The sequence below is a fragment of the Perca flavescens genome, chromosome 18 (genome assembly GCF_004354835.1).
Source record: "Perca flavescens isolate YP-PL-M2 chromosome 18, PFLA_1.0, whole genome shotgun sequence".
In the NCBI taxonomy this organism is placed as follows: domain Eukaryota; kingdom Metazoa; phylum Chordata; class Actinopteri; order Perciformes; family Percidae; genus Perca; species Perca flavescens.
In genome coordinates this window covers 19795840-19808235 of record NC_041348.1, presented here as the reverse complement: position 1 = coordinate 19808235, position 12396 = coordinate 19795840, and the positions used below count along the sequence as shown (strand labels likewise).

The following is a 12396-nucleotide window of genomic DNA, read 5'->3' as shown; positions in this document are numbered from 1 at the left end:
GGTATCACCCCGGCTCTGTAAGACTCAGTACTTCAGCTTTCACCATAAGAAATTCCACCACATTCACCAATATGTTGGTTTCTTTCAGAAATTATATCTATTATACATATTTTTTCTTACACCACAGAGACCACAGGCGACAGTTTTGCCATAAGCCGCACTGGCTGTTACAGGCCTGAAATGTGTGTTGAAGACAAAACCACAGCTGGAATGGATGGTGGCAATACTGTAAGTGCTTTTAATACTTGGTTGTGATGATGCAAAAACTTAAAACATACTTTAAACTGTATGATATCTGCCTTTTCTAATTTCCAGTGTATTTGTTAGTAACTCAGTTTTTCCACAGTGTCTGCCAGGTCAGCGGTGCCTGCATTGGACGTCTGGTCTTTTTTCAGTTGGAGAGAAGCAGTAAAAACATTGTAAGTTTGATAAGATAGAAAAGCAACACGTCTACTCTTTCAATGCACCAACCTATTTTCTTACTTACTTACTTTCAAAACAGGATACAGTGAATGAAAATGAAGCTCTTCATGTTACTCATGCTCGATCCCACAGTCAGCATTGTTTTATTCCCCTCCAAGCCAAATCTGCAAGGTCATCATTACAGTCAAAGGGAAGGATGCTAGTAGCAGTATTGGTATGCATCTAATGTAGACCATTTCCCCCATCAGCTTTGCAGAGTTAATAAATAAGCATCCTTTACGTTAAATTCAACCTCAACATGAATCAAGTCAAGTTGTTAATCCTGTCCAGTAAGATGAAAAATGCTTAGATTTTTACACAAAATCACTGTGTATTATACTAAGAAGTTGACAACCTTCAGCCTTCACAAATAGAGAGAGAGAGAGAGAGAGAGAGAGAGAGAGAGAGAGAGAGAGAATTGCACGACCAAAGTCTGAACTTCCTTTAATTGTTGGCTCTTCTGTAAAACCTGTCCAAAATAACCAGAAAAACACCCCTGTGAAATAGTATGCGTGGCCATTGTGTTCTGTTATAGAGTAATGGGAGCATAATGGGCTCAAAGGTGGAGACATTCTTTGAGTTTTACAGCTTAAGTTCATGGCCTTTTTAAAATTTCATTGGGCAGAGCAGCGGGGGCCGTCCTTAATATCTTAATAAGGAAATAAGCTTTCTGTAAGGAATTCAAGGATGTAGGCAGCACAGAAGGATATATTTAGGAGTTTCTAAATTTGTAGATTTGATTAATCAATATTTTATTATAATCTCTTAAACAGTAGCTTTTATTAATATGCCATTCCGGGACAGCACTTATATAACACTTCTAAGTGATATGTTATGGAGTGTTTATTTTCTACAATTAATACCGCCCTGGTCATTAATATTTGGATGTAAAGAGGCTATCCCAACCACCAGGGAGTGGTAGTCTCCATTATGTGTTCCTTCTGTTCCCTCCTTGACCAGTAGATGGAGTAGTACTCCAGGATACTTCATCTCATGTGTCCTGAAAGCATCAGGGACTGAAGACGTAGACTAGCCTGTTTTATATAGTCCAAATGAAAAATCATCCAGGTTAGCTAATCAAACTGTACTTTTGTAATAATGTAGGAGCTAAGGTAACATCTCATACACTCATCCCACACTTTTGACTTCACATACATTGTGCATTGAGGAATGGCCTGCTATGACACAAAACAGTGATTCAACATCTACTTTGGAAAGTTATACAAGCGCTACACACATCAGTGTAACTAATTTAACATTGTAAGTATAAAGAATTGATCCCTTTGTTTGAGGGGAAAATCAACATTAAATTGTTTATTTAAACAGATAGTTTTGCAGTACGTAAAATAAAGTAACAGAACAGTATTTCTTTATTGCTTTATGTTTATTTTGACATGCAGCCTTGACAACAAACTTTCTAATGAGATTTTAGAAAACTGCTGACAATGCATGAAAGAGATTACCACACTGGCGGTCTTGGTCCCAGCTCTCTGCCTGTGCAATGATTAGATAAGAAAACGGATATTAACCGGGAAGGCTCTGGCTATACTATAGGAAGATTTCCTATTGAACCCTGTGCTTTGTCTCTGCTCTCTGCTTCCCTCTGCTGCAGCAGAGTCTGCTCTCTCTTTTGCTGAGTCTCTTTGGTCCTGAGAGGCTCTGGACGGTAGAGGTCACCCCCAGCCGAGCTGCGTAAAAATGTAGGAATCAGCAGTCCGTCCCTGCCGCAGAGGAGCCGGCCAATCCAACCAAATCCCACAATTTATCACATTGGCAAGTCAAACAGCTGATTCTGACAACGTAACTATAAAATGGTTAGAGTTTTATATATATTTATTAGGATGAAGTGCTCATTTAGTTGTTACTGATTGGGTTGAGGTTAAATAACCAAGATAATTGATTTTCCCCTGGACAGTTGCTACTGGGTAGGCATTTAATTTAGATGGGTTATATTTATTTCTATCCTGTACATGGCATATTCTGGCCATAACATGTTGTCATTTTATATTGACAACAGATACACTTGAGTATATAATTTATTATTTAGCTTTGTCAATAATACCCTATAAACAAAGTTTCCTGCTTTTGGGAATGAGAGTTTTTCACATTCAACAATTCCTCAATCTAAATAATCATCCCCCCATCATGTTTACTCAGTCACTGTAGACAGACGGTGCACAGCAGAACTTAAAAGGGGAGCCTAGACAATACTTAGATCAAGAAATCTGCATTCACAAACAGATTGCGTAGAGATGATCTGTTGTCCTGCAGATTCACGTCCATAAAACCAACCTCATTCACCTGCTCCTAATGCCACCAATTTATTAATAAAAGCCCATTCAATAAATTAATTCTAGAAGCAGATTGCACTACACTGTCATCAAAGCAGATTGAATTCAACATGCACTACATTTGTGCATTTCATTCATTTGCCGCAATTGAGCTGAGGATCTGCAATCAATAATAATTGATCATCTTTTACATTATTTTATCCCAGACCTCTGTCTTTCACTTTGTTGAATGAGGCTGTGGCCAGAGCAGTGTAGCTCCCCTTTCAGCTCCTCTAAGAGCTCTCGTGAGATGATGATGAAAGGACTTGTCTAATGGGATTACACATCGCGATAAGTGCTCAGAGCCTAGTGGTTCATCACACCTCCCTCCTGCATTTCAAAGAGTGGCATTGATCTGCTGTGCAGTGTATCGGATATAGAGTTTTGGAGAGGTGTTTTATTGGCAGGGGTGTGTTTTGATCGATTGTTTACTCCTATAACTGATTTTCTTCCCACCTGCTAAATTTGCTTGTGTCTTCATATTTTTATTTTTAAAGGAAAAATCACCTCTTGTACAAAAATTGTCATTAGTTTTAGAGAAGTTGTTTCCCAGGTTTTGATTTGTGGATTGGAATAAATCCCCCTTAAACCCAAGCAGCAGTAGGACAGACAGAAATGATGAGGTCATGAGATAAATCCTGGAGCGGCTCAATAAGCAGTAAATAAGAAACCCATAACAAAAGCACACATGGTTACTTCTTTAAAATACAAGAACATTTCCTGAGTTACACCTGGAAGCCCTAAATCTACATTTAAAAAAAAAATCTGTATACTTAATTACTTTATCATCATCACTTTAGTACATTAATGATGTCATGATTGGGGTCGAGACCCTAAATTCCTCATAACTGTATAGTTTCAAAAATTCAAGTAATAAAAAAGGAATATAGAACAGAAAAAGTGGAAGAAAGGAAGAAAAAGCATCTTAAAGAAGCCCAGTAAACATTCACATTAACCCATCAAGATAGATATACTTTGTGTATTTTTATATATACTGTACATATTTATGCACACATACATAGTACCTAAATGACCATACATATTTATACATGTATGTACATATATACTGTGTACTGTATACATCCACCAATTTACATCTACCTGTACACATTAATTGCCTCCATGATTCAAATTTACATAGTACAGCCATTTAGTCAATCTTGTAGTGAATTGTATGTGATTTTTTTCCTATCCTTTTTATTTGTCTCTACCTGGTTGTTCTCCACTATTTCTTTCCATTTGTCTATACTCAGGCCTCTCTTGTGCCTCCAACTTCTTGTCATGACTTTTCAAGCAGTTATTCTCAATATTATTTATTATTATTATTATAAGTAATAAAAAGCTCAACCATGTGGCCGGGTTGGCTCAGTGGTAGAGCAGGAGCCCATATACTGAGAGGTTTATACCTCGATGCAGAGTTCCAGGGTTCGAATCTGACCTGTGACAATTTCCTGCATGCTTTCCCTCTCTTTCTCACCTAGCTGTCCTCTCAAAAATTAAAGGCAGAAAAGCTAAAAAAATAATCTTTAAAAAAAACTCACCCATTTTTTCAGGTGGCATTACACCTAATAAAATGATTCAGGTGAGATAAGATTTTCATGTTTTGCTTCAACTACCCAGTCAAATAAAACACATTTTTGATGTAATATTTCTAATAGCCCACAACATCAGTCAATAATTAATTTGCAACAACCCTAGAAAGTGTCACATGATATCATCAATTCAAGTCCTGATGCTCTGATTCAGTCGCAGGAAAGATACAATGTCAATTCTGTTTTAGGGTGGATTTTTCAACAACAGTTTTTTTCAAGTAAGAAATGTGTTGTTGCCATCAGAAGCGAGGTTTGCTGCAGCAAATTCGGTCCTCTCTTCTTCCCTTGTTATAATGCAATAGTGAAATCTAGTTTCTATCATCTTCGCCTTTTAGCCAAAGTTAAACCGTTTTTGTCTTTTAGCAGTTTTGAACAAGCTATACATGCTTTTATTTCTTCTCGTTTGGACTATTGTAATGCACTTTATATTGGTATAAATCAAAACGCACTCTCATGTTTACAGTTAGTCCAAAACTCTGCAGCCCGACTTTTAACAGGAACCAAAAAGCGTGCGCATATAACTCCAATTCTTGCCTCATTGCATTGGCTCCCTGTTAGTTTTAGGATTGATTTCAAGATTTTATTGTTTGTTTTTAAAGCTGTGAATGGATTGGCCCCAACATATATTTCGGACCTCATCCAAATTTATACGCCAGCACGGACACTGAGATCAGAGGGCCAGCACCAGCTTGTGGTCCCTAAGTCAAGCCTTAAGACTCGGGGGGACAGGGCCTTTTCTGTGGTTGGACCTAAACTCTGGAATGCCCTGCCCCTCCATGTCCGAACTGCCCCTACAGTTGAGTGATTTAAGGCACGTCTAAAGACACACTTTTATTCTTTGGCTTTTAACTCTGTGTGAGTTATGTGGTCCACTGTGGTGTTTATTCTTTCTTTTATTCTTTATTTTTATGTTCTGAGTCTTCTGTGAAGCACTTTGGAAACTTTGTGTTTGTAAAATGTGCTATAGAAATAAAGTGGATTGGATTGGATTGGATTGTTGTGTTTTTTACTTGCTGATGAACACTTTCTCTCCCACACTCACAAACATAACACACATCTCTTACAGTGGCACCAGTTGGCATGCGAAGAAACCTGGCACGCTATTGGTCATGATGTCTCCGTGAGAAGGAAGAGCCATCCCTTATGATTGGACAGCAGGTGGCAGTGCATGCAGACCAGGAAGCTGTCTTGTCTGTAGAAGTAAAAGGCTCAGGCATACTGTATGTGATTGCTGGCATACACATACAGTATGCACTTACATCATCGTCAGGGGAGGAGCTTCTCTGAGTGTGAGGATTGCACACTGCTACTGCAACAGGGATGACTTGAAAATAGAAACACAGCTGTGGACACGATTCAGCCTTGATTACCTGCAGTCAGTGTGAAAACACAATATATACTACTATATATATATATATATATATATTCTGAGTCCTGATCACAGCACGAGAGCCATGCCAGGGTGACGCACAGGAGTTGGGATCTGACTGGTGACCTCGGGACAGCAGCATGGCATCACCCAGGCACTATGGACACTCTGCTCGGGATATTGCCAATGTGATGCAGAAGCTGCAAGGTAGGTGCAAAATGCTTACTCACTCACACTGCTCCACCTCGGTTTGCAGCGCTTTTAGAGGTGACCTAATGCTTAGCATGACACAGCAAAACAGATGAGCTAGAGACACTTTCTGTTACTCAAAAAATGCCTTACATCTTATCCCTTCTGCTCATGACCCTGAAGTCTTATCTGAGGAGTGTTGTTCAAGTTCATATGGCTTATAAATGTGTGTTATGGGATGGGCATACCTGAATTGGATATGCAATATCATAGCATGCAGTTTTCAAGTACATTTGACATTTTTAGGTTATAATCAGTTATGTTTTGTCTAACATTCCGTTGCTATCAGTTTTTCCTCATGATTGAGAATAGAGATGGAGATGCATGCAGGTGTTAGTCTGCATAGAACTATACAGTATGGCAGATTTAATGCCATAAGGCTTTTTATTTTTTTGTAGGAAAGAAACAACCAGAGCAGAGATTGCACTATTGCATTGTTCTTGTATGTATTGTATTTACTGTCTGTGTTTATGTGTGCACATGCTGGCTGCATGTTTGCTGTGTGTGTGTGTCTGTGTGTACATGCTTGCACGTGCGTGCATACAGTGCAGTATGTGCATGCGTTTGTCAGTATGTGTTTCTGTATGTTGATAGACTGGAAAGCAGAAAATAGGAAAGCTAATCCCCAGAGAAGCGGACAGGATGAAGTCTATTCCTTGTTGTAGACAGTTATATCCTCAGCCTACTGTACATGTAGCTTACTGTGGCTTACTGTGGTAGCCATATGTTTATTCTTTTTAACCTTTGGCACATTAAAATGAGAAATTCTGTCTTTCTGGTCTTATCTCACCTCAGGTCTTACTTTTCTTTCATTTGTATACTGTATTTGCAGTAGATATCAACAACATTTATTCAGTCCTTTCCCCTTCCTAGAAGTCAAATAATATGGGTGTACCTTTTTTGTACTGTAACTATTTCACAAGCATCCAGTGTAAAACAGTGTATCTCTGTGTGGCACACAACCCTCACTGACGGGATCAAATTGATGACACTCGCAAAGTAGCAAGAAAATCAGGTGACACCAGAGCTGAGATCCAATATGGCTGCTCCCTGTGTGGCTTCTGAGGTGGCAGTTTCTGTGAAAGCTGAGAGAACAGCATCACCAGACACGTGGCTCCTCTGCATCACTGTGTGCAGGTGTGGGTGCACACTTTGAATCCTGATTGTACTCCGATTGATCTAATTTAAGATATCTCTGCCGTGCAAGGACAGATAAATGTATTAATCCATATGTGGACAGAATCAGACAATTTATCACATTGCAGTGGTGGAAAGTGTTTCTATTATTTATGTATAAGGTTACATTACAATCATCCCTGTTTTGGGAAGCTGCAACATATTTTATATACACTTTTATATACACAATAAGTGTATGCATTTCCAGATATCTTTGCAAACTAATTACAAGGTATAACTATAGAGAAAATGTAGCCATAAAGGAGTCCACTGCTTGTAGATACATTCAGGACTCTCATTTAACACTACAAGGCAGTAAATGACATGAGCTGTAAATATGGCAGCTTTGTCCCAAGTGTGGTTTCTTCCAAAAAACTCTTCTGCTTGGGTCCCGCTGTTGGGGGTGTGTTCACATTATCTAATTACACCAAGCAGTCCCTTTAACAACAGTTGCTTTATTGTTGATGTCTTGTGGCATTTCAGATAAGACAAGTCTTATGCCGTGGTCATCCTCACAGAAGGTTGGACTGGGGGGTCTGTGGGAACTATACTGCCTTAACATTTGCCCTAATCACAGAGACACATAGACAGTGTTAATGGCTACTGAATTACATGGGGTATCTTTTCCTTGTAGCCTTGAAAAGAGATGAACTACAAGTCTGACATGCTGCCTTTGGTGTGAATGGATTTGCTTGGACATTAGCTACGTTTATTTTATTTTTTTTATTTTTTCACAAATCACTCTTTATGCTATATGTTCTCCTCTGAGTACATGGTCATATTAGCTTATTTACAGGGGGCACGTGGAAACTAATTTGACGTGACATTTTCTTTGATGTGTTCTGGTTGGCATCCATCTCCTGGGAGACGAGAGCTGAACCTGTGATGATATCATCAAGACATTTTGTAAGAATCAAAGGCAAACACTTATGTTGTTATTAGTCTGAACATGAAACAGCTCACAGCATAAATAGAACATACTAAGACATAAGCATGTGTTACTTATCTTCGGTATATTATGTTGTGTTTCTATAGGTACAGGTCACAAGTTTGGTCCCAAATGACAGCTCTTAATAAAATCAATGTCGCCTTTGTTCAAGGTGGCTTGCTTTTCATTTCTCAAGGTTATGGTAATTATGTCTCTCCAGCATGATTAAGTGTTCAGAAATTTTAGTTATGTTCACATGTTATTAGGGAAAACTTGCATTCTAATTTGTTATCACCTGAGAGTTAAATATGAAAATCTGAAACCATTTGGGTGGCTTTTAAAGCCTGATTAGATTAACATATTTTCTTTTAAGACAAGACAATGTTCTCAAATTAGCCACATTCCACAAATCACCAGATACCATGAAATGAACTATACTCCCTTCAGGCTCAATTTGGAAGTTAGTAACCACTCAGAGCAACATCAAAACAATCAAAAACTTTTGCCCCAGTTTTGGGTCTGTGTTTTTCTCCTTTCAACCATCTCTTTTGGTGTACTCTCTGTCGCAGTGAAAAAACAGCAATTAGTGACACCATATGGCAGAGAATGGCGAGTCCGCTTTGAACACCTCCCAGCCTGAACTCCTCCATATGCTGTGGAATTTGCCTGTTTGTTGTCTCTCATTAAGGAGAAAAGCGATGCACTGATTTTCCTATTTCAATTTCTCACCTGTTTTCTTCGGCATGGGTGGCAGAGGCATGCATTCCCGCCAAAGCTTCTGGGTTTTACCGTCTGCTAGCCTATAAAGCAGACAAGTTTGCTAAGTCTCATTGTTTTGGGAGCACCTGGTTGAGTTTTCTGTGTGTAGGCTGTGTATAATCCTGGACTGCCAATTTGCCTATGATCAGATAATACAGAAGGAGATTGCCGCAGACTGAGTTTGTCAATCAGTTCAGGCTTTGCGTGTTGTGTTATGTTTAACATGGTGACTGCATTTAAGAAATGTCTGCAGTATGGCCAAATTTTTGTAAGCACCTAGTGTCATTTTAGTCAAGGAGGATGTTGAGCAGAAGGAAAGGTGAAGAAGAGGGTAAAGGGCAAAGGCAACAGAGTTTAGTTCGTCAGGAAGACATGAGTGCCACACTGAGTGTATTAGATGGATGAAATAGGGATGAGAGAGGCAGCGGAAAAAGCAAGAAAATGAGACTGGACATGCCGGGGGTTTTAAGCTCTTGATTGCTGGTGGGACTGGCACAGATCCTCAGGTTGGCACAGGGCCAGGGTGACATCCTGTTGCCAGGGGCGACATTATGGTTCAGCCGCAGCCAAGGAAGGACCAAGCAGACGGTCACCTTGAGCCATGCCAGCCTCCTGTTTAGTTCTGACACCACCATTTATCGTCTGAGGCTCGATACCACGGCTTCACACAAACACTCGCACAGACATCGAAACAAACACACCCCCCCCATATCATACCACTTGGAATCAGCCTTTTTAGCTGAGTGGTTAAACAGACACAGAACAAGTCTTTTTATATATATATATATATATATATATATATATATATATATATATATATATACTTTTTTTTAGCTGAGTGGTTAAACAGACACAGAACAAGTCTTATATATATATATATACTTTTTTTTTAGCTGAGTGGTTAAACAGACACAGAACATATATATATATATATATATATATATATATATATATATATATATATACTTTTTGTATATATGTATTTTTATTGGAAGAATGAATCTTTAAGGCCACCAACATGAAGCCATTACTCTGTTGTAGCCTCAGAACTGTGGCAGGAGGGTCAGTGTGGGATAGAGTGGGATAGTTGTTATATTCTGCTGCTTCTTTTCCTTGTCCTTCCAGATTGTGTTTATGACTCGTTGCCATAGCAGCCAGCACCGTTTTTTTTGCCCTGTGGGCTTATTGGCCATGTCTTGTTCAGCTTCTGCTTTTGTAACAGGACATTATGTTTGTAAAATTGTGTGTGTGTGTGTGTGTGTGTGCGTGTCTGTATACTAAGAGGTATTTAGTCCATGCTAGTTTCTCAGTGACAGCTTCTATTGCAGATCAGATTATAATCTATTTTAACCTGACAGTCAGTAAGGGTTTGAGTGACAGATCACAAGATTAGGTCACTGGGGGTCCCACCCATACAATATGGAGGATGGGCCTTCTTTAATTTACTCTAAACCCTCTTTCAAAGATCACACCTTCATGAAGGTCAAAGTGTATTCCAACATTAGTTCAGTGAAGCAAAATATCAAACATAAGTGTCTCTTTTTGTATTTAGTTCAAACCAGGAGTGAAGAAATTGGAAGTAACTCTGGAAGTATTGATTCTTTTTTTTTTTTGTAAATATTTACAGGATTTGGCTGTTCAAGGTGCTGCTGACCCATGGACCATTACATTCAATGTGAAGCAAAGTTGCAGCTTTAAGCCACACATTACTGTAACATCTCTGATCTGTCTGTCAGATTGAGGCATCAGATAGTTTTGATGGACGTACAGAACAATGTCCTCACAGATAAAATCCTGACACCTCAGCTTGTGACCCCAAGACACATTCAGCCTCTGTCTGTAATACTTTGAGTTTCATGCATGCTCTTATCTTTCACCCACAGACACCTCTGTCCCTTTTTTTCACCTGTCACAATGTGATTGGATAGTGGAAAATTCTGCCTCTGGCTGGCGGTCCATTTAGCACTCGAAGGTTTTTATAAAAGAGGTCAGATTGTTATGCCCTGACCTCTGAGAGGTCAGCTGGCCAGATAATGTGATGATTTCATTTTACCTGAGTTAGTAGTGAAATAAGTAATTCCCAGCTTTTATTTTAATCAGCTTGGAGCACCAGATGGGTTGGGTTTATCACATCAGTAGATGGTCTTTAGCCTCACCCTTTCATCACTCATTTGATTATCCTGTTTATACAGTAAAAGCCAACTTACATATGTCTGCAAAATGAGGCACTTTCTCAGCTTTTTACTTATGTAGAGTCATTGTTTACTCCTCCTGAATTCAATTACCATGTTCCCATGTTCCTGGTGGGAAGTTGAGATCCCTTTTTAATTTACTTTCAATGGAAAACAAAGCAATGGAGGTGCTGTATCTGTGTAATGTATGTAATATATATGTAATATTGTTTCCTGTTGGTATGCTGCTCTATCTGTCCCCTCGAGCCCTTTCTCGCTCTAAGGGTTCCCGCTGCAGACAAACACAACCTGCCACCTGACACAACAAACCCTGTTTTCCTGCTTTTAATAATTCAAAAATGTTTAGTGAGAAAAGTGAGCATTCAGACCATGGTTAGGGAATTTGAAGGAAATTAATAATGCCTCAACAGAATGGGATTACTAACTGGACAGTTGGTTGTTGTTAGAGTAAAACAAAAGTCATACATCTGCTGGCTGCAAAAAGAATTGGTTCAGATTCACTTTCAATAAGACCCCAGCTGGATGAGAATAAATACACTCAAGTGGTTGTGTGTACGACAGGATTTTGTAGATGATTGTGGCTCTGTTCCAGTCAGTATTTTTATTTCACAGCAAAGATGGGAGTTATAACTGAATTTACTGCTCTGGCCACAGTGATTTATTTAGTGTGCTGACGCCAGTCCTTTTACTTTACTTGTCCCTGTAATGTGTGGCAGGCCACTGAACCTGGATTAAAGAGCTTAGACTGTCTGACCAACACACACACACACGCACACACACACATTCATAGAGAGAACAGAAGAGAAACATCAAGCTGAAAATATTTTTTCAAAGCCAAATTGAGTCTTTATACGTAATGCTCTTAGTGCCACTAAGTGGCGCTTTGATATGACCCCTGGTGCCTCCAGTGGAATAGATGCTTTGTATCGGCTGCATGTTCAGTCTGTTTGTGTATGGTGTTAAAATGTGGGTTTTTAAAAGTAGGAAGAAAATTGCAGCTCAAATCCAGTAAGGCACAAATGTAACACTGATTTGCCACATAATACCATCTGACTTCCTGCAGCATTCCTGTCAGAAATTAGTAAAAATAAAAATAAATTCATTTTTTTTACCCTAGTTTTTTAAATGTATTTTTTATATTTTTGTATTTCTTTCAATTTTTACTACATAATGTTCACACTTAGTTTCTTTTTAACATTATAAATACCTTTTCCTTTTGCCCTAAATTATTGGCATGCTTATCTGTTTCATTGCTGTGTGTGTGTGAGTGTGTGTGTGTGTGTGTGTGTGTGTGTGTGTGTGTGTGTGTGTCAGTATCGCAGGTGCTGAAATTACTGTA

At 38.9% G+C, this 12396-nt stretch overlaps 1 protein-coding gene and 1 long non-coding RNA gene across 2 annotated transcripts in view; both read left to right on the top strand.

Annotated features, from left to right (window-relative positions):
- Window positions 1–131: 131 nt before the first annotated feature.
- LOC114573475 (uncharacterized) lies at window positions 132–5739 on the top strand. Its single transcript, XR_003694904.1, has 3 exons — window positions 132–228; window positions 347–419; window positions 5451–5739. It is a non-coding gene; the product is annotated as an uncharacterized LOC114573475 (long non-coding RNA).
- A 92-nt stretch (window positions 5740–5831) lies between these two features.
- The window catches only part of LOC114572848 (nesprin-1-like), a 53355-nt gene continuing 46790 nt past the window's right edge, over window positions 5832–12396 (top strand). The window contains exon 1 of the mRNA XM_028604631.1: window positions 5832–5960. Within this exon, the coding sequence (XP_028460432.1) occupies window positions 5894–5960 (67 nt within the window). The 5' untranslated portion in view covers window positions 5832–5893. The remainder of the gene's footprint in view (window positions 5961–12396) is intronic.